General features: G+C 37.8%; 1 protein-coding gene across 1 annotated transcript in view; it reads left to right on the forward strand.

Moving 5' to 3' along the window:
* Nucleotides 1–25,987, forward strand: part of LOC114664229 (oxysterol-binding protein-related protein 3-like) — a 211,556-nt gene that overhangs the window by 68,928 nt on the left and 116,641 nt on the right. The window contains 2 exon segments of the mRNA XM_028818268.2: nucleotides 19,804–20,050; nucleotides 22,719–22,835. Of these exon segments, the coding sequence (XP_028674101.1) occupies nucleotides 19,955–20,050; nucleotides 22,719–22,835 (213 nt within the window). The 5' untranslated portion in view covers nucleotides 19,804–19,954.

A 25,987-nucleotide genomic window follows, 5' to 3' on the forward strand; every position in this document is an offset into this window, starting at 1 on the left:
TACAGCCCAAACCAGTTCTTAGTTGTAAAGAACAGGTGCTAAATACATCTTTTCCATTGCCTTCCATTTCGTGGCATTTACCCAGTTGCATATCTCATTCTCTAACCTAGAGTCCAACACAAGTCCATTGCTTTGCTTTGGTTTGGTTTAATTGTTAAGAATGGAGCAATTCTTTTCCAAGGCTATTTTTCTGACCTCAATCTCCATCTAGCAGCTGATGTAAGTCCATATGCATGTGCTATATCCATGTACAATATAAGTATCTTTCTATTAGTGTGAAATGTGAATCACATTCATAGGTACCTTTTTATTTCATTTGTTTTCAGCATTGTGGAAACTCCCCCATCTGTGAATGAGTCATCCTGATATAAAATGTTCAAGAATAAACCAAACACACAATTTTTAGTTGCTGTGACCTTTCCAAAAATAAACAAAGCACTCACTGATGTTTTCATTTAGTGCTTCTTTCTACAGTTTTCATCACTATTCAGTCAAGGAGATTCAAAGTTTAATTTTAAATTTTGTTTATTAATGGCTTGTTGAAAGTAATCTTATAAAGTTAAGCTTCTACATTTACTGTTATATATTAATGTAATTGTAGAATATTGAATATATGTTTACATGCATTTTATGTTCAATTGTACTGTTAGACCTCATCTATTTTTGTACTGTGGGTCTCTTGATTAGAGTTTCTATTATTAGCTCTCTTAGAAAGTGCATGATGGTCAGGTTTAAAAGATCTTCTGAGTCTTTTGGCTCATTAACTATTGTAAATCTAATCTTACTGGAAGAAAGACATTTATTTCTTCATTGTCCTCCTCGTTGATGCCTGAACTTGGCTGGGGCTATGCTTCTAGCAATCACATTTCCTTGCAGTTTGCACTTGACCACTCCTATCAGCTCCCATGCAGTATTAATCAGATTCCAGTCATATGACGGTAGGGGCAAAAGAAATAAGAGATTAAGCTGGCCCTGAGGCTCTTCGCTCTAGCATTGTGCATCCTTCCTTTTTGAAAGTTTCACATCTGGCTTTTTGTGTGCTTTCTATTGTCTTTGAACTGTTTATCCAACTCATTCCAGATTAGCCTACATGCTTTTAACAATCATCTTGTTTTCATGACTATTCTCAGATTTATGTACTTGAATAAACAATAATAGTGTTATACCTTTTCATACGTCTGTTTTGGTTTTGGCTTGCCTTGATCCGCACAGCAAACTTGGTGTGTATGGACACATTTTGCAGTTTGGCACACTGCTCTGCTTTTCTTTGGTTTAGCTTTTCCTGTGGAGAGGCTGGTGCCAAGGGGCTGTGCTACAGTCTCTGATTTTAATGGACCTGACAACGCAGACTGGTAGACTCTGTGTAGATACAGTCAGCAAATATAGTGGTCAAAAGGCTAGTTCTTTTTCATTACTAGTCCACCAAATTGAAGGCATTGAATTTATCACAGATTAATTTGTTTTAACAACTAAGTTTTTTGCTATCTGTTTAATCATTTACTTAACAGCTTCATTTAAGGTCTTTCATACTTTTTCTGCAGTTTTCTTCAAGTAAATTCTGATTTCTTCTGGTGACTACTTTTGGTTTTTTTTTAAACAAATTTCTGAGCATTCGATATTCAAAACATAATGTTGTTACTTATAATATAGCACACATAGGTTACTTATTTTATAATAAAGCCTTATATCTTTGTAAGTTGAAAGCAGGGAACTAGTGTCTGTCTGCAGTTATTGTTATAGGTAGGCTTCTTGTTTGTAGAGATATAAACCATAAATGCTGAGCCACAATCATGTTACTGAAACAACATTAATGACATTCCCAAAGATGTATCTGCATTTTAAGCTTGTGAGACAGGGTCAATATTAATGTCCTTTTAATGCTAAAGTAGTAACAGCTCAGTTTTGGTGAGATAGCAACTAATACAAAAAGAGAACATCATTGCATTACACACATTGTGTGGAACTAGATTAAGAGTGATTGAAAATGAGAGGACCATTGTCTTGAAAGCTCACAAGATTTTTTTTTGGTTCTTTATTTTGCCTTATACAATTTCTTATATTAGGAATTTGTTAGTTTTTGTACACCCCTTGGGTTCAGAGCGCAGGGTCAGCCATTGTACAGCGCCCCTGGAGCACTTACAGGTTAAGGGTCTTGCTCAAGGGCTCAGCAGAGTAGGATCTCTTTTGGCAGTGACGGGGATTTGAACCGGCAATCTTCTGGATACCAGCACAGATCCTTAGCCTCAAAGCCACCACTCCGCCCTAAATTTATGTAGGTTAACGACTATATTGTCATACAAAGTGGCTTTGCCCAAGTTTTCTGTAACATGGCAAGTCACATTTTTATTTTCTATTTCATTAAGACCACTTTGTAGAGATCTACGTTCACTTTGATATTAAAGAGTTTTTCTGTTGATCATTGTCAAAAAAGCCAAATTAAGACTACTACGATTCAGTGTTCTATAACAGTAAAATGTGAAGACACCGGGGTTGGGGGGCCTAGGGGGTGTTAATGCTTTTTATAGGCAAAATAAAAACAAAGTGACAAGATCAACAATAAAAAATGAATGTTGAGAATCTAAACTAACTGGAAGCAGTCCCTAACCAAAAACAAGGTTTAAAGTATGCCAAGAAACTTCTGTAAATTTATCCAGAAGCTTGGATGTCCAAAGATATGCACATACATTTTAAGTACAGTAATCCCTCCTCCATCGCGGGGGTTGCGTTCCAGAGCCACCCGCGAAATAAGAAAATCCGCGAAGTAGAAACCATATGTTTATATGGTTATTTTTATATTGTCATGCTTGGGTCACAGATTTGGGCAGAAACACAGGAGGTTGTAGAGAGACAGGAACGTTATTCAAACACTGCAAACAAACATTTGTCTCTTTTTCAAAAGTTTAAACTGTGCTCCATGACAAGACAGAGATGACAGTTCCGTCTCACAATTAAAAGAATGCAAACATATCTTCCTCTTCAAAGGAGTGCGCGTCAGGAGCAGATAATGTCAGAGAGATAGAGAAAAGCAAACAAATCAATAGGGCTGTTTGGCTTTTAAGTATGCAAAGCACCGCGGCACAAAGCTGTTGAAGGCGGCAGCTCACACCCCCTCCGTCAGGAGCAGAGAAAGAGAGAGAGAGAGAGATAGAGAGAGACAGAGTTTGTTTTTCAATCAAAAATCAATACGTGCCCTTCGAGCTTTTAAGTATGCGAAGCACCGTGCAGCATGTCACTTCAGGAAGCAGCTGCACAGAAGGTAGCAACGTGAAGATAATCTTTCAGCATTTTTAGACGAGCGTCCGTATTGTCTAGGTGTGCGAACTGCCCCCCTGCTCACACCCCCTACGTCAGGATCAGAGAAAGTCAGCGCAAGAGAGAGAGAGAGAGAAAAGTGAGTTGGGTAGCTTCTCAGCCATCTGCCAATAGCGTCCCTTGTATGAAATCAACTGGGCAAACCAACTGAGGAAGCATGTACCAGAAATTAAAAGACCCATTGTCCGCAGAAATCCGCGAATCAGCAAAAAATCCGCGTTATATATTTAAATATGCTTACATATAAAATCCGCGATGGAGTGAAGCCGCAAAAGGCGAAGCGCGATATAGCGAGGGATTACTGTAGATGGGTAGTGATAATTTAGCATGCCATATAATGTCTGTGTCAGATGACTGGCAATTATTATAGCACCCACAAACAAGATGGCTGCCACCAGGAATTTAACACAGAAAGTCAGAGTCTAAACCAGAAAATACTCACACAATGGCAGTATGCTGATATCATATTAATAATGACGGAAGTGATAAAAGAAATAAATTAAATATTAGTATGCAAAAAGTATTTAAAATGATACATATCAGAGAAATAGTAAGACTCATAACAGTAGCAGTAGTAGCAGTAGTAGTCGTTTTAGTACCAGCAGTAGTTGTTGTAATAATTGTAATCTGATACTATATCTCTCAGACTGCTAGGTGACCATTTGTGACCCATTTACCATATATAGTGACAATAACATATCTTTGCCATCTTTAAAGGATAAATCCAAAATGATGGAATTATGCAACCTGAAAAAGCAATGGGAAATGTCATCTTCTACACTTATAATGAACTGCATGCACTAAATCCCTTGCTCCCTGCACTCTCAGCCTGGGCTAAAATCTTTCATGTACCTAACTCCCAGTTGCATAGGGGTAACCTTCCACAAAGGCTTGAGCACCTGTCTGCTTTAATTTGGTTCTAGTGCTGCAACGTCTAACGTGGAAAATAGACCATAAAAGAGTTTGGGGCTGCATTAAGCTCTAGCTCAGGAAAAGAAAGTGAAATACACAATTCATTAGAGACTGTATGTAAAATCAATGAGTTTGTCTTGCTGAAGTAAATTGGACCACTGATCAATATCCTTTCTGAAGCCAATTTTTATTCTAGCAAGAGAGAACAACCGTGAGAGACATTTGATCATGATTTCAATGCTGAAACAGATGAAGCTTCTTTAATATTGGTTATCAGATCATTCCAAATGCAAAATGTAGTCACTCTAGATTTGCTAGTACAATTTGTGGTCTCATATTCACGGAATGCTACTACCACTGCAGGCCTGACTTTGACTTCACATAACTCACATAATCCTTAAACTGACTAGACTACATTGGATTCTTGTCCACTAAAAACAACATTCAGGGCTCTTCTACTCAACTATAGATCTTGAAACCTAAAAAAATCCATCCATCCATCCATTTTCCAACCCGCTGAATCCAAACACAGGGTCACGGGGGTCTGCTGGAGCCAATCCCAGCCAACACAGGGCACAAGGCAGGGAACCAATCCCGGGCAGGGTGCCAACCCACCGCAGGACACACACAAACACACCCACACACCAAGCACGCACTAGGGCCAATTTAGGATTGCCAATCCACCTAACCTGCATGTCTTTGGACTGTGGGAGGAAACCAGAGCGCCTGGAGGAAACCCACGCAGACACGGGGAGAACATGCAAACTCCACGCAGGGTGGACCCGGGAAGCGAACCCGGGTCTCCTAACTGCGAGGCAGCAGCACTACCACTGCGCCACCGTGCCGCCCCCCTAAAAAAATCCTCAGTAGCTATCTATACCTATTTTGTATACAATTATAACTCAGCACAGTCTTTAATAATGTTTTTTTATTTTTACGTTGCCAAAGACTATCTACTAAACTAACGTAGTTTAGCCTGCCCGGGGTTTGTTTCCTGCCTTGCATCCTGTGTTGGCTGGGATTGGCTCCAGCAGACCCCTGTGACCCTGTAGTTAGGATATAGCGGGTTAGATAATGGATGGATGGATAGATAGTTTAGTGTAAGACATTCAATCCATGGCCATTTGGCACAATTCTTGGTTAGTTATTTGACACAATTGGCCAAAGCTTTTTTTGTAGCAAATATACTATATTTGCTGGTGACCTTGTTTTTCTGAATATTTTCCTAGAAATGAGCTATGTAGCTGGTTTAGACAAACATTTTTTTGCCAGGGCCCTATGATGGTTTGCGAGGCCAGCATGACATTACAGAGCTGTAGCAGCCACGAGCAGGACTTTTACGCCAACTAAAAGCCTATTTCACCTTACATTGTATGTCACTGGCCGATGTGCTTCACGCATGCGTGATGTCACTACTAAAGACTTTTTTGTACCCTGCATGGTTTAAAAATAATTTTTTTAAAAATTGCAGTACTTTAATTTGAGGAGTACATTAGCTAACCATAATGAGAATATTATAAGTACTGCTGCCTAATATATAACGCGGACCCCTGTGCAGTCACTTATTCTCAGCCTCACTGTGTGGCTAATTTCATACATACATAATTAGCCACATGCAACAGCTATAAGTCAAAACAGGTTTTAAAGCCGCCGCTCAACCCAGGTCAGAAAACACGAGTCCCTGTGAAATAATAATATACTAACATTATTACTATTTACAAGTCACTTCTGTCTGCTTGATGGAAGAAAAGAGTGTGCAACATCTGTACAAAAATTGGGGAAAAAAAGCTGGAGCTGCAACTTAAAACAATTGAATAAGCCAGTCCCATGCAGCTCTTTGTGAAATGTGTGCCCTAAAGATTGGAACTCTGTGAGAGCAATGATATGTGTGTATTAATTTTTACTTATGGCTAGTTGGTGATCTTTTGTTGTATTATGGTTGTGGTTATTGTTCTGCTTGTGTCTTTTGTTGTTTGAGGCATGGTGGTACAGTAGTAAGTGCTGCTGCCTCACAGCTCAGATGACATTTTTGCCCACGTTAATTTGTCCAGCATAGTTAGCAGATTCTTTACTCAAAACAAAGTTTAGTTCCTCCTTCCCCATTGACTTCAATGTATTTCACAGACTTTGACAAAGTTGCCAGACATTTCCATGATTTCTCTGAACTCACAGTGAAAAAACTCTGTGGGTTTCGCTCAGCATTATTCGTAATGAATCTAGAGCTAAGATAAATGCCTTAAGTGTGTTGTGAAATCTTCACTACTAATACACTTTTTCTGTAAATATTTTGCTTTGCTTTTATTGTTGAAACTTATGCTACTCAGGATGTGCTTTGTCTGATTCGTCTAACAAAACTAGTAAATGTAAGCTGAAGCCCAATTATTTGTTGAGGGCAAAAAGAAATATTCATTGTTCAGGTGATATTTAATTTTCTATTTATTTTAACATATGCAAATGTCTGAAACCTTGTTAGGGTGTTAAGCACACTACTTCCAGTGCAAGGATACCTCATTAAAAATAAACAGGTGTGCACTTTTTAAAGTCTTATACTCCTCCGAGTGTAAATTTAGGACTGTAACTAGAAGGTCATACAATAGTAAAAATTGATAAAGGAAATCATTTCTGTATACTTCAATATATACTGTAGCTCTGTATTAATAACCCCAATAGCCCACTGAAATAAAATAAGTTGCATAATATTGTTTTTTTTATTACTGTTTTATTACTATTGAAATTACCAGCAGCTGAGCAAGAGTTAACATTTGTATCCCTATAGAAAAATTATGACATATTTAAAATACCACAGTAGCTTTAAACAGGACAGATGTTCTTTTCCAGACAATACTCTTCTTAGATTTTCTTGTATGGATCAGGATCACTTCAGTTGCATTTCACTTGTTTCTATAAGTCACACTAATTTTAGAAAATAGCCAAAGCTTTTCTGTATGAAGGTGTTAAACCAATTCGTTTTTCGATTTAATAAACTAAAAGGAATAATGAAATGACTAAAGTGCATAAAACTAGACTGTATTTTTATTATAGATGCATTTCAGAACATTCACAATTAGTTGATAATTCATTCGTCCATCCTTCCATCATCCAGAGAGCATAAAAAATCAATCTTTCAGTCAAAGGCTTTCTAAACAATCGATACTGTAGCTTTACCACCTGATTGAAAAGTAAATCCTTTGCATGTGTGTTATGATTGATTTAGTTCTCACACTTTTCCAAGCATTTTTATTGGCTAGGGTGGTAGAGTTTTGCCAGTCTAGTCCCAGCCACTAACATACTGTGTGATCCTGAACACATTAGGAATCCTACTGGTGCACCAGTTATAAAAACAAAATGTAAACAGCTGCAAAGTATCAGTAAAGGTGTTTGAAAAATAAATAACCTATTCAGTTTTAAACTATCTTAGTCATTTAAGGTTTGCAGGATTCATAGTAAATTGTATAACTAAGGGATTTGAGAAGACTCTGAACCCAACATGGTGCAAGCCCCTTTCAGGGCATTTTCATAAATACACCCATACATATTGATATGGCACCAATTTAGTGTCGCCAGTAAACCAAATCTGCGTATCTTTGGGATGTAGGAGGAAAACTGGTGTACTCATAGAAAACCTCGCAAAGACACTGTCAAAAAGGCAATCTCCACAAGCAACCCAGGATACAGGAAGATCTGCGGAAACTGTGTTACCAAGCAAATAAATAGTAATAGGAATAAAATCAGTGTTTTGTTATTTTATGCTGCAGCCAAAGAGTTAAGTACTTTAAGAATGGAGTAACATATATTTATTGGGCATATTACATTTCTTGCTCATTAGGGAGATAGCTTTTAAAGAGTATTTATCTCATTTTAGCAGTCTTAGAAAAGATTTATTGTGCATATTATTGGGGCGTTTTTCAGATTTATGTCGAAGCATAAAACGCAGGTAGTGTCTACCCATCCATTTATCACTCTTTTACTTTTTGTTTTGGTTTATAAAACTTCAAAAAAGGGGATTTGGCAGAAGTTGGCAAAATATAAAATTTCATTTCATTCAAAATACATTTTTCTTACTTTTGCCAGTGTCAGTTGCTACATTTGTGAGATTCATATTTTCCCCTTGTCAATTTAATGCATAGAATTGAAGGCTTATGTCTCATACCTGCTCGAGTCTCAATAATTTTTATTTCTTCCAGCCTCTAATTTTCCATAAAATTAATTTCTTTCACTTTTTTCTCAATATATCATTCCATTGTAAAATCACATCAAATGTTTATGGGTGGGTGGTACATTTGCACATTTGGGTGATACATTTTACAATAAGGAAACCAATGTTCACTCCCTGGATGCTCCCTACATGGAGTGTCCATATTCTCTCCATGTTAATATGGATATCATCCAAGTGCTCCAGTTTCCTCCCACCGTAGAAAAAGACATGCAGGTTAGGTGGATTGGCAATGTTAAATTGGCCTTAGTGTGTGTTTGTGTGTGAGTGTGTTTACTCTGTGATGGACTGGTACCCTGTCCAGGGATGATTCATACCATATGCCAAATGCTTGCTGGAATAGTCTCCAGTTGCCCCACAACCCAACCCAGGCTAAGTGATTTAGGAAAATAGATGGAATGTTAGTAAGAAAAAAATTCCAAAGGGACCTGCTTCACAAAAGAAACTACTCATTGCATATCATAACATTACCTTCTAGTCTGCATAATATCATGCCTAGTCTGTTCCCAAAATCACCTAGGAAATGATAGATATGTAAGTACACAGGTTCTTTTCACTCTGTGTGACGATTGCTATACTCACAAGGTTCGGCATGTCTCTTCTGGGGGAAATATGACAGGACTATGTACTAAAAAACTGACAGATATGCATTCTTGACACCTTACTCATACATTCCATACATGGGAGTTTCTTCACAGTGATATCTGAAAGTAAGTCCATCCATCACTGAAGGGTGTTTAACATAACATTCTCAAACCTGTTTTGAGACAGTTCAGGGTTAGCAAGGGCCAAAGCCAATCCCAGTAGCCTTGAGATCAAGGCAGGAAGCAGCTCTGACCAGGATCCAGTCCATCACAAGGCCTATTCACATACAGTGCATCTGGAAAGTATTCACAGTGCATCACTATTTCCACATTTTGTTATGTTACAGCCTTATTCCAAAATGGATTAAATTCATTTTTTTCCTCAGAATTCTACACACAACACCCCATAATGACAACGTGAAAAAAGTTTACTTGAGGTTTCTGCAAATTTATTAAAAATAAAAAAACTGAGAAAGCACATGTACATAAGTATTCACAGCCTTTGCCATGAAGCTCAAAATTGAGCTCAGGTGCATCCTGTTTCCCCTGATCATCCTTGAGATGTTTCTGCAGCTTAATTGGAGTCCACCTGTGGTAAATTCAGTTGATTGGACATGATTTGGAAAGGCACACACCTGTCTATATAAGGTCCCACAGTTGACAGTTCATGTCAGAGCACAAACCAAGCATGAAGTCAAAGGAGTTGTCTGTAGACCTCCGAGACAGGATTGTCTCGAAGCACAAATCTGGGGAAGGTTACAGAAAAACTGAACATCAGATCAGTTCCTGTAAGATAAAACGGGAGCAGATCAGCATAGCGAATATAATCACGGAGACAGATCATCCCGAGGTGCTAGATCGCCAGGTACAAAGAAATGTTCGTAGGTCTCGTCCCGTGATCCACAGACTCAGCTGTTCCCAGTAAAGTGGAGTCCATAAAATCTGTAAATATTAAGCCAAATCCATGCAATTCGAGTCAGCTGTATCCACGAACTATACGTACAATAAACGAAATAAAACAAGCATAAGAAAGTGCAGAATTAAGGCAAATTTTGTGAAAAGTGTTGTTAACAGGGAGGAGCGGCAACAACAAGCGTGCGCCAGCGTCCCCTCACCTGCTATAATAAAGCAGTTATAATAAAGAAGTTTAGTAGACTTTTACTTTATCTCATTTAGTGTTCTTCCTGGCAGTGTTGCCGTTTTTTAGTGTTAGTGTCTACTTAGTGTTTGTGTTTAGTGTTATGGAAGGAGTGATCTTACCACTGTCAGATTTTACAATGAATGAGTTGGTAAATAATGATTATTTATCAACAGATCACATGAGCAAATTCAATGAAATTTTAGCTGCGCATACAATTTTCCAACCTCAAGAGGTTTTGCTAATGTGGGCTCCTGACATACCTATAATGCCCATTCCACAAAATGCAAAACATATTCAAATGTTACCTTCTGCAGCTACTGAATGAGTGACTCACTGGGTGTGTACCTATTATGATGGTGCTGTAATTCATGTCTGTGACAGTTTAAACGCTGATAAAAAATTCAACCTCACCGAAGAGCAGCTTCGTTTCCTTCATGCTTTGTTTTCTTACAAACCTCCCATAGTTTATGAAGACGCACAGCAACAATTAAATCATACAGATTCTGGTGTATTCTCAATTGCATTTGCTGTGTGTATTTCTTTAGGTATTGACCCAAGTGATCAAGTTTTTACTATGTCTTCAATGCGAAATCACTTACAAGTAATTTTTGTTACTCGACAATTGCTTCCATTCCCTGTCGAAAGTAGCCGACGGGTGACACCAGTTACAAGTATTCAGTGCGTTCAAAGACCTGTACGAAGTACGGCCACTAACACAGTCACTCATAAAAGGGGAGATGACTCGGTGCAGGAAACGGGTATTGAAACTACCTTGGAAGACATGCAATCAACGAGGCGATCTCAAGAGACGTCTTCTAGGTTGGAAAAAAAGCTCTTGGCTGCCAAAACCATATATAAACATATATATATATATATATATATATATATATATATATATATATATATATATATATATATACAGTGCATCCGGAAAGTATTCACAGTGCATCACTTTTTCCACATTTTGTTATGTTACAGCCTTATTCCAAAATGGATTAAATTCATTTTTTCCTCAGAATTGTACACACAACACCCCATAATGACAACGTGAAAAAAGTTTACTTGAGATTTTTGCAAATTTATTAAAAATAAAAATATTGAGAAAGCACATGTACATAAGTATTCACAGCCTTTGCCATGAAGCTTGAAATTGTGCTCAGGTGCATCCTGTTTCCCCTGATCATCCTTGAGATGTTTCTGCAGCTTAATTGGAGTCCACCTGTGGTAAATTCAGTTGATTGGACATGATTTGGAAAGGCACACACCTGTCTATATAAGGTCACACAGTTGACAGTTCATGTCAGAGCACAAACCAAGCATGAAGTCAAAGGAATTGTCTGTAGACCTCCGAGACAGGATTGTCTCGAGGCACAAATCTGGGGAAGGTTACAGAAAAATTTCTGCTGCTTTGAAGGTCCCAATGAGCACAGTGGCCTCCATCATCCGTAAGTGGAAGAAGTTCGAAACCACTAGGACTCTTCCTAGAGCTGGCCGGCCATCTAAACTTAGCGATCTGGGGAGAAGGGCCTTAGTCAGGGAGGTGACCAAGAACCCGATGGTCACTCTGTCAGAGCTCCAGAGGTCCTCTGTGGAGAGGGAAGAACCTTCCAGAAGGACAACCATCTCTGCAGCAATCCACCAATCAGGCCTGTATGGTTGAGTGGCCAGACGGAAGCCACTCCTTAGTAAAAGGCACATAGCAGCCCGCCTGGAGTTTGCCAAAAGGCACCTGAAGGACTCTCAGACCATGAGAAAGAAAATTCTCTGGTCTGATGAGACAAAGATTGAACTCTTTGGTGTGAATGCCAGACGTCACGTTTGGTGGAAACCTGGCACCATCCCTACAGTGAAGCATGGTGGTGGCAGCATCATGCCGTGGGGATGTTTTTCAGTGGCAGGATCTGGGAGACTAGTCAGGATAAAGGGAAAGATGACTGCAGCAATGTACAGAGACATCCTGGATGAAAACCTGCTCCAGGGCGCTCTTGACCTCAGACTGGGGCGACGGTTCATCTTTCAGCAGGACAACGACCTTAAACACACAGCCAAGATATCAAAGGAGTGGCTTCAGGACAACTCTGTGAATGTCCTTGAGTGGCCCAGCCAGAGCCTAGACTTGAATCCAATTGAACATCTCTGGAGAGATCTTAAAATGGCTGTGCACCTACGATTCCCATCTAACCTGATGGAGCTTGAGAGGTGCTGCAAAGAGGAACGGGTGAAACTGGCCAAGGATAGGTGTGCCAAGCTTGTGGCATCATATTCAAAAAGACTTGAGGCTGTAATTGCTGCCAAAGGTGCATCGCCAAAGTATTGAGCAAAGGCTGTGAATACTTATGTACATGTGATTTCTCAGTTTTTTTATTTTTAATAAATTTGCAAATACCTCAAGTAAACTTTTTTCACATTGTCATTATGGGGTGTTGTGTGTAGAATTCTGAGGAAAAAAATGAATTTAATCCATTTTGGAATAAGGCTGTAACATAACAAAATGTGGAAAAAGTGATGCGCTGTGAATACTTTCCGGATGCACTGTATATACACATACACACACACACACACACACACACACATATATATATATATATATATATATATATATATATATATATATATATATATATATATATATATACACATACACATATATACATACATATACTCACTGACTCACTCATCACTAACTCTCCAACTTCCCGTGTAGGTAGAAGGCTGAAATCTGGCAGACTCATTCCTTACAGCTTACTTACAAAAGTTAAACAGGTTTCATTTTGAAATTCTACACGTCACGGTTATAACGGTCGACAACGTCCGCCATGTTAAAATTTCTTATTTATGGCCCCATCTTCACAAAATTTGGTAGGCGGCTTCCCTGCGCGAACCGAAACCGATGTACGTACTTATTTTGGTGGTATGACATCACTGTCGGCCGCCATATTGAACTTTCCAACGGTCTTTGTTACTTAATGGGCCCATCTTCAAGAAATTTGGTACGCGGGTTCCCAACGCTAACTGAATCCTACTTACGTACATATATACGTCTATAGCCTGCAGCTCGGTCCACACTCTGAATCCTCCAGGCACTCCTGAGCATAATCTAATTTTGAAGGTTGGGGCACCAATAATGTTACTGAGAAACTTACAGCCAACGAAACTTTGTAATGGCACGAGACTTCAGGTCACATGCCTGCAAAAGAACCTAATTGAGGCAACTATTTTTACTGGCGGTGGCTCTGGGGAGAGAGTTTTTATTCCTCGCATCCCCGTTATACCCTCTGATCTCCCATTTCAATTCAAATGCCTCCAATTTCCAGTAAGGCTCTGCTTCGCAATGACAATTAATAAGTCTCAGGGACAGACCCTACAAAAGGTTGCCATTGATTTGAGGCAAGAATGCTTTTTAAATGGCCAACTATACGGTGCATGCTCAAGAGTAAGCTCAGCGCACAGCTTGGTCATATTACAACCGGAGGGGCGAACTGACAATGTGGTATACAAAGAGATCCTTAACAAATAATTATTGGTACATTTTCCCTCAGTTTATTATTTAAAATTTTAAAGCAGTACTTCGCCGCTGCGAAGCGCGTGTATTTTGCTAGTCATAATAATAACAATAATAATAATGATAATAATAATCTTAACACTGGTGTAACAGTCACAAAAGCAAGAAAAATATAATTAAGATCTCAACGCAGTAACAGGAATACAACTCTAGTCTTTAAGTGCATTTTTAAAGGCCGATTAAATTAAAAGTATAAACATTAACCAAATGGACCTACATTAAAACCTCTGGTACACTTTTGCAAATTATATCCCCTGTTGTTCATTACCATCTGTGACTTGACTGATTTCAGTCTTCACATTCACTCCTTGCTAAAAAAATGTTCTCCATAGTCAGATTCTGGCTGCATTAATTGGATGGTGGTGGTAATTGGGAATTATGGGTAAATATAAAAGATAATCGTTATACTTTGATTTCACTGAAATTTGTGCTTGTATTAGACATCAGTTTATTTCAGGGGCCTAAACTTAATTTATATGTTTATGGGGCAGCATTGTAAGATTATGATTATGTTTTTTCTGAGACAATCTTTCTGAAAGGCCCCTTGCTCGTATCTAAAGGTTTCTAAATGTAGATCAGACAGTGATGTTTCCACTTAAAGCACCTTTGAGCAATTGCCTTCAAGTGCTCACAAATTCTCAAATATTATGTACTTTCAATAATGTGCAGTCTGCTTTTAACTGGTAATAATGGTTGTCTGTTAGGTTGTAAGTATCCGATAAATTAATTTTTATTTATTTTGCCAATTCAGGATAGATATCGGAACAGTGTCACGTTGGATTTGAATTGTCTGTAAAATTCATTTAAACAGTCAAAGAAAAAAATAAGACTATGAGCTAAAAACTGTAAAAGTATAAAACATTTGCCTGCAGTCTGAATACAGCTTACATAGCCTGTACCCACATATTGACTCAAATGCAGCTGGTATGGACTTTTCAATTCATTGTTACCATTGTGACTTTTCTCTACCATTGCTCTGGGATTTGGGGACAGTTTCCCCCATTTGGCTTATGGTCCTATGGTTCCAAAGTAGTACTGTAGATTGAAGTAAAATGTTCTCCATTAAAATACATGACAGGCAAAAAGGTTTTTGCATTTAAAATCTCTATCGTGGACTCCGGGATGGATTTCAGGGGTCCGTATGGGTCAGATAAAAATTAAAGTTTATATTCACTATACAGCTCAGTACTGTTGATTTAGAGTAAATGTAGTAGTAATGGTAGTCAGAAACATAATAGTAGTAGATCTGTTTTAATTTGCACAAGTGGATTGTAATTTCATAATTATAATGAGTGGCCATTATTATTTGCATAAAAAAGTTTTTTTTTTATTGTTTACTTTAAAGTTTAATAATACTCTGTGTATGTCATATATGTATGAGACAATCAAATCTTGATAAATAAAGTACATTATATTCAGTGCACGCAAAGTTGTGTTTATGTGAATATTTCTGGGAAAGGGGGTCCATAGCTTTCATCAGATTCTTAAAGGGGTTGGTGACTCAAAAAAAGTTAAGAATCATTGCTCTACAGAATGTTGTCATACACCAGAAAGCATCTTGTAAGAATATATGAATGTTGCTTGAACTGTTCAGCCAAGTTCAGAAATAATTAGTATGTTACTCTTGAAGGAGTTTCCACAATGCATGGCTAAAAAATTGGCTTCAGCATTAGCAGATGCTTGTTGTTGGCAAGTATTGTTTGTCCAGTTTGTGTAAAAAAAACCTGTTGAAGTTGCAAAACTGGCTGTGATTAAATGTGAAATAAAGATGTGGACCAGATCCACCTTGTTTTATTGCCTAAATATTCTAGTACAATTCTTTGAAATGAACCATAGAGTCAGTTGCTCATTGTAATTCACATTTTGACTCATTAATCATGACAGTTGGCATCTTCACATGTGTAAATAGGCATGCAACAGTGTTTCAAAGTACTGACCTTTCCCAGCCCTCCGGCATCTTTCTGAAACAGCTTGTACCCCTTTGCAGGCTGTGCATCACCAGAGGAGTTCTTCCACCATCCCTGCTGTGGCAATTTTGAGTCTTGAGCACAATAAACCTGAGCTTCTGATGTCTGTCTTAGCTGTTCAGATGTTTTTTGTACATACTAGAATAAGTTTATTACAAACTGATCAAGACCTGTTTTATTCCCCTGTGTAACAATCCCCAAAAATCAAATGGGTGAAGTGGCTGCAACAGATTTGTGTAACTATTTACTTAAAAAAGAGGAATAGAAGTTTAAAGCTAAGATTTAATGCAATGCTGTAGTAAAATGCACCCAATTATAATCTGTTCAAATAAATTAATAACAGAAACATGCTTGAATCTGGATTATATTTTCATAATACTACCCCAAAACAAACACATACAAATACCAAAACTATATTTACATGGTCTTAAATAAAAATCAATGCAGATGTGAAATAAAAATTACTACAAATGCTACTGGGGCTTCTTTATACCAACAACAATGCACCTGCATAATACCTTACTGTGACTGTGATTATCAAGTCAGAAGTTTTCTTTCTTTTTAAACTTTCTTTATTTTTACTCATTCTGGTGTCTGTTCAGAACATAGTGAGTATGTACACTGTGTGTATATATATATATATATATATATATATATGTGACAGTAGATGGTGCTATACCAGCACTCAACCCAACAGAGACAGACGCCGGAGGAACACTGATTAAAGCATTTATTTATTTTATTTATTTTTATTTTATTTATTTTACAGTTCTTTCTTACACACAACACAGTTGCCCAAAACAGTCACAACAATAACTCAGTCTTTTTACTTTACTTTACTTTCTTTGTTTTTTCTGCCGCCTCCACTCCTCTCTCGCAAGGTCTGTCCTCTGCCATGCAACTCCGGCTCCCTGAATGGAGTGATGCGGCCCCTTTTATAATGCTCCTTGATGTGCTCCAGGTGCTCTAGATGACCTTCCTGCAGCACTTCCTGGTGTGGCGGAAGTGTTGCATACCATGGTTTCTGAACCATCCAGGTGCCCCCTGGTGGTGGCCACGGGTCCCCACAAGGTTGGGGGCAAAGTCCCTGGCTGTCTTTTATAATATATTTATAAAACAACAGACACAGAGGCCAAGTCCAGCATATAACACACTATTATTCAGCTGTGGGAAATGTTTTTCCCTTGTTTTCCACCTTATACAGCACCGTCCAGCAAGCACAATAACCAGAAAGACTTTTCTCTCTCTCTCTCTCTCTCTCTCTCTCTCTCTCTCTCTCTCTCTCTCTCTCTCTCTCTCTCTCTCTCTCTCTCTCTCTCTCTCTCTCTCTCTCTCTCCCTCTCCCTCTCTCTCTTCGTGCCTGTGTGGTGTGTGGTTGTACTTCAGTGCCTTCTTTTGTGTGTGCTGCTGTGCTGTGTGTCCAGGTTTGCCACAAGAAATTTTTACAGCAGGTCTCCTGCCAACAGACGGCCAGGAGGTCCCATTTGTGATGACACTTGTCCGACTCCACTTGTCCTTCTGCAAGCTTTGTCCTCCACTTCCCAACTCAGGCTCTCTGAGAAGTGTCAGCTGGCTTCTTTTATAGGGTACCCGGAAGTGCTCCAGGTGTCCAGTAATCTTCTTCCGGTGGCACTTTTGGGTGTGGCCCACTGTAATAGGGCTGTGTAGGCAGCACCCACGTAACCCTACAGGGTTGTAGCAAACTCCAGCTCGCAGCACGTCCTGCGGGAATCCATGGTGCTGTAGCACCATGCGGGTGGGGGTAGGGGGGGGGGGGGGGGGGGTTTGCAGGCAACCTGGGGGAGTGCTGCCCTCTATCCTCCCGGTGGAGATAACGCCCTGAAGACGCTCTCTACCCCGGCTCATCTACTATGCAGACGTCCCAGCCAGTCAAAGGCCCCGGCTGTCAGCCACACTCTCTCTCTCTCTCTCTACATACACTATATATATATATACATGTATATAAATATATATATGTATGTATATGTGTATATATGTATATATGTGTATATGTGTGTGTGCGTGTGTGTGTTTATCTATCTATTTATGTATTTATTTAAAGAGCTTTTGTAAAGCCATATTTCCCCTTGGGGACAAATGAAGGCATGCGTTTTCCAGAAGAATATTTTCCACATAGTCCTGAAGTAACTGATGTGTCTGATATGAAAATAGTCAGTAAAGAATGGAATATTAGTTGCATCTGCATTTTAATACTGTGATAAACAAGAATCTAATGACCTTCACAAATTTATGCATCATTTTTCTTTTACTTTAGTTTGTTGAAGGACCTTCAAAAGATAATATTGATCAAAGAAGGAATGACTTCTGCCACCAGCCTTGAGTTTAGTCTTTTGCTGAATAATTTTTTAAAGAAAACCCTGTGTCTCAAAGCTTACATAGAATTCTATGATGTTTTGTGCCAGTTGATTGTCAGTTGGGGCAGCACGGTGGCACAGTGGTAGCACTGCTGCCTTGCAGTAAGGAGACCTGGGTTCGCTTCCCAGGTCCTCCCTGCGTGGAGTTTGCATGTTCTCCCCATGTCTGCGTGGGTTTCCTCCGGGTTCTCCGGTTTCCTCCCACAGTCCAAAGACATACAGGTTAGGTGCATTAGCGATCCTAAATTGTCCCTAGTGTGTGCTTAATGTGTGGGTGTGTGTGTCCTGCGGTGGGCTAGCGCCCTGCCCGGGATTTGTTCGTGCCTTGCGCCCTGTGTTGGCTGGGATTGGCGCCAGCAGACCCCCGTGACCCTGTGTTAGGATATAGCGGGTTGGATTATGACTGACTTACTGATTGTCAGTTTTAGCTTCTGCCAAATACACTTTTTTGTTACTTTTACTCTGAATGTTTGCCATCATTTTCATACATTACAAAACCAAGGCTGTTAGCCTGCAGTTTACTGTCAGTCTTGTATACTTCAGTTTTGCATGCAAGAAAAATAAAAACACTGCATGGTGTCACAATGGTTAACAATGCTAGCTCATTGATTCAGTATTCCTGGATACATTGTACTGTACATTGATTAATGATTCCAGATTGGTTCATTGCGGATCAGAATATATACAGTATGTGTGATGGACTGGTGCAATGTTCAGGGTTGATTCCTTCCTTGCTGCTCATATGAGCTTATGTCCTCTTAGACTTTGAATTGGATTAAGCAGGTTTGAGAATGTTTTTAGTTTAACTATTTAAAAACATTATCATGAGAGGGAAACAGCCTGTTACTTTTGCTTTCATCAGACTATTTTCACATGGTAAATAATTATGTGTATTTGACTTTGATCCCCTTTGTAAGCATTGCAAAATCTAAATCAAAGCAAATATTTTTGTCATCTAGGAAAATTACATTAATGCATATTCAGAGTGTCTGGGCTCCAACTGCTATCCAAGTAACAAACTTGCAAGCTAGAAGTAAGAAAATGTCCGCCACAAAACAGTAACATTAGAAAAAAGGATGTTCTCAAATTCATATTTCTAAACATCCAAACATGAACTGAAATAAGCCATTATTGTAGAATTTTGAACTATGCATTGCATTCTAAAAAAGGAATGAAAGTTACTGTGATCATGAAAAAAATATTTAAAATGAATAAGGGAATTGAAAAGGAAAAAATTGTGAAAAAATAATGAAGTATTTAATTAAGCTGACTACTGTAATGTGAAGTTTATCAGAGACTGTTTTTTTCTGATATTATGTGGGCTTTGCAGTTTTTAAATATAAACTTTATGGTGCAAGTCATGTGGTTTGTGTTGTCCATGAACACAATGTAGGTATGCCAGATTCTGTTTCAGAATACTGTAATTAATAATCCTAAAAGCAGTATTTTGCTTTATAAAGTATTTAACTTTAACATTTAGATGTATTCTGTTTATAAACATATAATTTTCTGTATACATTATTTATATGTAAAAAATAATATATGAAGCACAGAAAAGCTTTCATTTCTTTGTTTAAGCTGAACACAAGGTGATTTAGGTATGCTTCCAATGTAAAATGTAACAGAACAACTGAGCTAAAAATAGCTGTCTTGAGCAATCCTTCCCCTGACATATTCTGAGCCATTCAACAACATATACCGTATGTTATCATTTTATTTTGTGCTTTATAATTCCAGGAGAGAAGTTTGACTGGGAAAGGATGCCTTCCATTCATGAAGTATAACCAAGGAACGGGGTTGGGACCATTAAACAGGTGCTAAACAACTACTCAAATGATTTTTAGGTCAGTCCAGTGAACAAGACAGATTTTTTCAATCTCCACCAGCTATGAACAGTGATGACAAGAATGCCACAGTGTCCCCAAGTGTGCCATCTCCATCAAGGAGCATCAGTAGCAGCTCTTCGAAGCAAGGCAGTCGACAGGTATAATCTAAATTTGTTCTTATGTTACATGTACTTGGCATGTGAAACTATTTTTAGACATTCAGCATTCAATGTGTAAAATACTGTAATAGGATAATGTACGATAATTTGTTTTTTGTAGTTTGGGGAAGGAGCATGGTGTTAACCATTATCTTAATGTGATTCAGTGCCTTGAAAAAACTGGGCTTATTAAAATTCATTTACATTGTCTCAGACAGTTCCCTCTGAAAATTGCTGCTCAGCATCCCTCATCATTTTTTTTTACTACTGCCAAGTTATATATTATGCATGAAAATATGAATGAATATATTAAAAGAAAAATAACAAGAGAGTGCTATATTTTATTTCTATGCAGTGCTTCAACCTTGGGAATATGGGTTTATATAATATCTAGCTTAAATGAATCCAGGATTCTATTCTGTGTTGCTTGGAGCCATTTGTGACATCTTTGAAATTATTTGATGTGTGAATATGTAAGAAAAAATACAGTATGTATAGAGCAGGTGCACCAGCATATCATATGCACTATAGAATTATTTTTTTACCAAAATAGATATATAATAGTATAATTTACATTTCATTCTTTATCTGAAACACAATGAAATGGAAATGGAACATTTCCCGATGCATATTCATACATTATGCATATAAAACGTTAGAATATAGTCATTACCTCTGTGATTGACTGGTGCCCCTTCCAAAGATGTTTCCTTTCTCTTGACCAGGGTTGCCAAGATAGGCTGTGATCACAAAGAACATGATGAAGTATAAGTCAGTAACGTACCAAGTCCAAGCCAATGAAGCTAGCCTGTCCTTCTAGACAACCATAACATAAAAAAGAGTTGTAGTCAAAAACATAATCGCTAGTTCATTTGCCAGAAAACTCACAGAACACTTTGTACAAGACCTCTAGAGAACTTGAACAATGAGTCACTTATGGCACCGGCTTATGCCATATGGATATGCCGTTTCATAACATTATGTTGTTTCACAACAGTGATTCACTGAAATTGCATCGCCCATAATAAAACAAAATGGTGTTGCATTATAGATCAAAATATAATGAACAAGTCTTAATACATAATTCGCCTGCCTCCTCACTCACTCACTCACGTCCGTCCGAAGCCGAATGCGCAGTCGCCTTCTGCGCACGTCCGAAGCCGAATGCACAGTCGCCTTCTGCACAGCTGCCCGAAAAACCTTACGAGACTGACATCCAACCCCAACATCGCGGCAGGTGGCGGATTTACAGCCGCAAAAATTCAAAGAGAAAGGTGACTTTGATTAAAGCTCTAGAGGCCTGAAAGGCGATTTCGACTACAACTCGAGGCCTAATTACGCATTCTGATTCAATTACGCATTCATTCAATACACCTATGTCAGGTTTGTGGTGCTTATACGTATTACTATTCCATATTGTACTGGAACATTCATCATTCAATATTATACTATATGCCTGGAAAATTCATCAACTAACAGTACAAGCCTGTACAGTAATGAGTAAAGCGGACTACAATCATTACAAAACAACTTCTTCGTTACTTATCATTTGCTCTTCATACACTGCTGACACAATCTCGTGCCCGTTTCATCTTACGTTGTCGAAACGGGCTCTTTGTCTAGTAAAACAAAATTACAATAGGATGCAAAAGATGCAAGGAGTTCTCTGTAATTTTAAACCACTGAAAAAATATGGGAGCTCAGAATTAAACTCATAAAGGTCAAAAAGCATATACAACTCCAGAATTATAACTTACTGAATATCAGGAAATGTGAGAGGTTTGTTACAATGGATTCTTTTACTGGATATGCTTTCGATCATCTCTTGATACATCTCTATTATAAAAGCATTTATTTAGTGATTGTGCAAATTAGACAAATTCAAAATCACAGAATTGCTGTCAACTAAATAAATTACTGTCTACTGTATGTGAAATCCATAAACCATTTTGAAATCTGTTAATAATATGTGCTTGTACTCTAAAACTTGCACAATGTATGTTATTAACAGAGTAGGTATTACATTTCTAAAATCTAAAAAATAAATTAAAAATCATTTCTTTTGCTTGTTTGTTTCATGACCATGGACTGCAGGACTAAGAAAAATATTTTACTATTGGTAAAATAAGAATGGAAATAAGAAACATCATTAAAGTCAGTCCAACAGGCATATCACAGATCACATTTCTGTAATTGAGGTCAAACACAGATATTTTGTTACTTGGTAAATTTTACAATGCCCTCCCTGGACCTTAATTTAAATTAAGTGGGTTTTAAAGTGTAATATTATTATTATTTTATTGTAATTCAGAGTTTTGTATTTCCTGTATATATATTTAATTTTATGCTTAATGTAGACACTATTTTGAATTAAGTGTTTTAAAGTTTTATTTTCCTGCACTTTTATTATTGTAATAAAATATTATTATTATTGTTTTTAATAATTTCCCTGGCTGTCTCCCTACAGTTTCCTTTAAATTAGATTAATCCATTTTGAAAAGAAATGCTGTTAATCTGGTAATGGAACCCTAGAATTACAGAATTGACTGTTTAATCTTTCAGGTTTAATAGATACTGTATCAAGAGTGTTTTTTATGAGCTCTTCTTGAGAATTATATATGTTTAATAAAAAAGGTGACTACATATGTTTAATTTTTATTATTTATAGGACAGCTGGGAGATCGTGGAAGGCCTTCGAGGCAATGGAAGTAATATCCAGGAGCCTCAGAAACAGGAAGGGTTTATGTTGAAGAAAAGGAAGTGGCCTCTTAAAGGCTGGCATAAGGTATTGTTTTGTGGAGAAATCTCAGATATGTTGTATGAGCTGACAAATGAGAAGGAAAGTGACTCAGTAATGAAGCATGTATGTAGCTTACCTGAGGATGCATTATACCTCCTGGGAACTATGTCTCATTACCTATTGTTAAGTTTTATTGTAAAAATTATTAATTATTAAGTATGGTGCTTCTTCAGAATGTTGCTTCTAGAAATACTGGTTTGTAAATAAAGCTTCAACCTTCAAGAAAAGCAAGTAGCATATTTACAGAATATTCTAATTTGTCAAGGCTAAGATTAATGTTTCTCTGTAGTTTTACATGTTTTAATTGAATAGAAATGCAGAAATGATTATTTTATGTTCCTTGTTCATACAAGAATCACTATTATACAGGTAAGAAGATGGAAACAACAGAATTCGCTAAAGTACAGTTCAGAGTTTTATGGGTGAAAAGGTAACCTTTCTCAAAAAAATCAGTAAAAATTGCTGAAGATGTTGTTGGTTTTGAACAGTCAAATATCTGCAAACAGTGAGGGGAATAATGCTTTTGAGATTGTTTCATTAGTTGAAATATTAACCTACATGGAAATATCTTTACCTTACATTATAACACAGTTCTGCATCAATATAAATTACCCTAGGTTCTTGTCTATAAGCCGGACTCATATATAAGCCAGAGACCAAAAATCATATGAATTTTTAAAATAAAATCGTATCATAGATAAGCCGGACTCATGGATAAGCCGAACGTACTATAACCTATAACTAATAGAAGGGAGGGAGGTCAGTGGTCTCACTCGCACCCATTTAATTTCTTTAAGGGGGGAGAGAGTGTGAGATATTGGCGTCTCTCTCACTCCCCGCATGGCGCGGTTGGAGCGGCCGGAGTGCGTTCTTTCTGCTCTGGGCGTCACCGAGTCAACACGCGCGCGTAGCGGTCATTTAAATTGTGATTTTATATGTAAGCATATTTAAATATATATCGCGGATTTTTTGCTGGTTCGCGGATTTCTGCGGACAATGGGTCTTTTAATTTCTGGTACATGCTTCCTCAGTTGGTTTGCCCAGTTGATTTCATACAAGGGACGCTATTGGCAGATGGCTGAGAAGCTAGATTGCTTACTTTTCTCTCACTCTTGCGCTGACTATCTGTGATCCTGACGTATGGGGATTGAGCAGGGGGACTGTTCGCACACCTAGACGATATGGACGCTCGTCTAAAAATGCTGAAAGATTATCTTCACGTTGCTATCTTTTGTAAAGCTGATTCCTGAAAAGACATGCTGCACAGTGCTTCGCATACTTAAAAGCTCGAAGGGCACGTATTGATTTTTGACTGAAAAACAAACTCTGTCTCTGTCTCTCTCTCTCTCTCTCTCTTCCTGCTCCTGATAGAGGGGGTGTGAGCTGCCGCCTTCAACAGCTTTGTGCCGCGGTGCTTCGCATACCTAAAAGCCAAACAGCACCATTGATTTGTTTGCTAGAGATTGTTTTCTCTATCTATGTGACATTCTGTGGTCCTGACACACACACCTTTGAAGAGGAAGATATGTTTGCATTCTTTTAATTGTGAGACAGAACTGTCATCTCTGTCTTGTCATGGAGCACAGTTTAAACTTTTGAAAAAGAGACAAATGTTTGTTTGCAGTGTTTGAATAACGTTCCTGTCTCTCTACAACCTCCTGTGTTTCTGCGCAAATCTGTGACGCAAGCATGACAATATAAAAATAACCATATAAACATATGGTTTCTACTTCGCGGATTTTCTTATTTCGCGGGTGGCTCTGGAACGCAACCCCCGCGATGGAGGAGGGATTACTGTATAAGCCGGATTTATGTATAAGCCGATATTCTATTTTTTCATTTTCACAACTTTTTTCCTTAGATAAGCCGCGGCTTATAGACAAGAACTTAGAGTACATTTGTTTAAGATATTTGTCACTTTACTTTTTGAAAAATGTCAATCTTGTGCAAATACTAGAAATGGATGGGTTATGATTCTTTTCTCCGGTATACAATATGATTATCTGCTGCTGGAATTTAGTTAAATGACAAATTGACTTGAGTAAAATATTTATTGCAGTATTCTTATGTAGATAACATCATCGATGGATGCTTCCATTTTCAAAAAATGCTGAGTTGAGAAAAAAATGCCTCTTTTAAGATTCATATTCAGTTCATAATTTTCATATTCATTGTTACTTCTAAAATAGGCAAGCTCATATTTCTCAGTTCTAAATGATAGTGGAAATCACACTAGTATGCATGACAAAAAGTCTTTCAAATTGACTTTAGAGAATCAGTACTCTTTTTTCCTCTTGTTCAACTAATTGCATTTCATATGTAGCATGACTTGGTGTTCATTTGATTGAGACCTGGTGGTTAATCATAGTGTAAGTTCTGAAAATATTATGATAGATACCAGCTATTAGAAGTGTGTGTCTATGTTTATACAGTAAAATCAGGTTTCATTCTTTCTGTACTTTCTGTATACTATAGGGTTTTGGGGTTATTTACAAAGTAGTAGTCAGATTATATTTAGCAAGTTATAGTTGATCTGAACTCTACAGAAAACCCAAAATCAAAAAACACCAAGTTCAGATAAATGTAGTGTATGTGCTGCTAGTTATGTAGGTTTTAAAATAAGACATTTATAGAAATGCTACAGAACCACATGGTGGTGCAGTGGATAGAGATTCAGCCTCACAGTTCCAGACGTCTTGGTTTGAGTCCCAGACCAAGGCATTGCCTGTATAAAATATGTGTTTCTTTGAGATTTTTTTCCTCCAATTACTCTGCTTTCCATTCGCATCCTGAGACATTCATATTAGGTTCACCTTTTATGAGTACAGTATATGTGGAAGTGTGTATGGTTGTGTCATGTGATTGACTGGCACCCAATCCAGAATTGGCTCCTACCTTGTTCCAAGTACTGCTAGGATTGTTTATATCCCTGAAACCCTAAATAGTATAACTGAAAAAAATGGATAAATAGAATGGGATACATTAATATTTTACAAGTGTATACATTTTTTAGAATGTAAGTTGAACTGTGTTTTTTCAATCTGTTTAAAAGAATATGTTTCACGTATGCAATCATACCTTTTTTTATGTCTTAAAATACTTTCTGTTTAATTCATCAATTGCATAGGTGTTGTTTT

This window comes from Erpetoichthys calabaricus, chromosome 13 (assembly GCF_900747795.2).
Source record: "Erpetoichthys calabaricus chromosome 13, fErpCal1.3, whole genome shotgun sequence".
Lineage (NCBI taxonomy): Eukaryota > Metazoa > Chordata > Cladistia > Polypteriformes > Polypteridae > Erpetoichthys > Erpetoichthys calabaricus.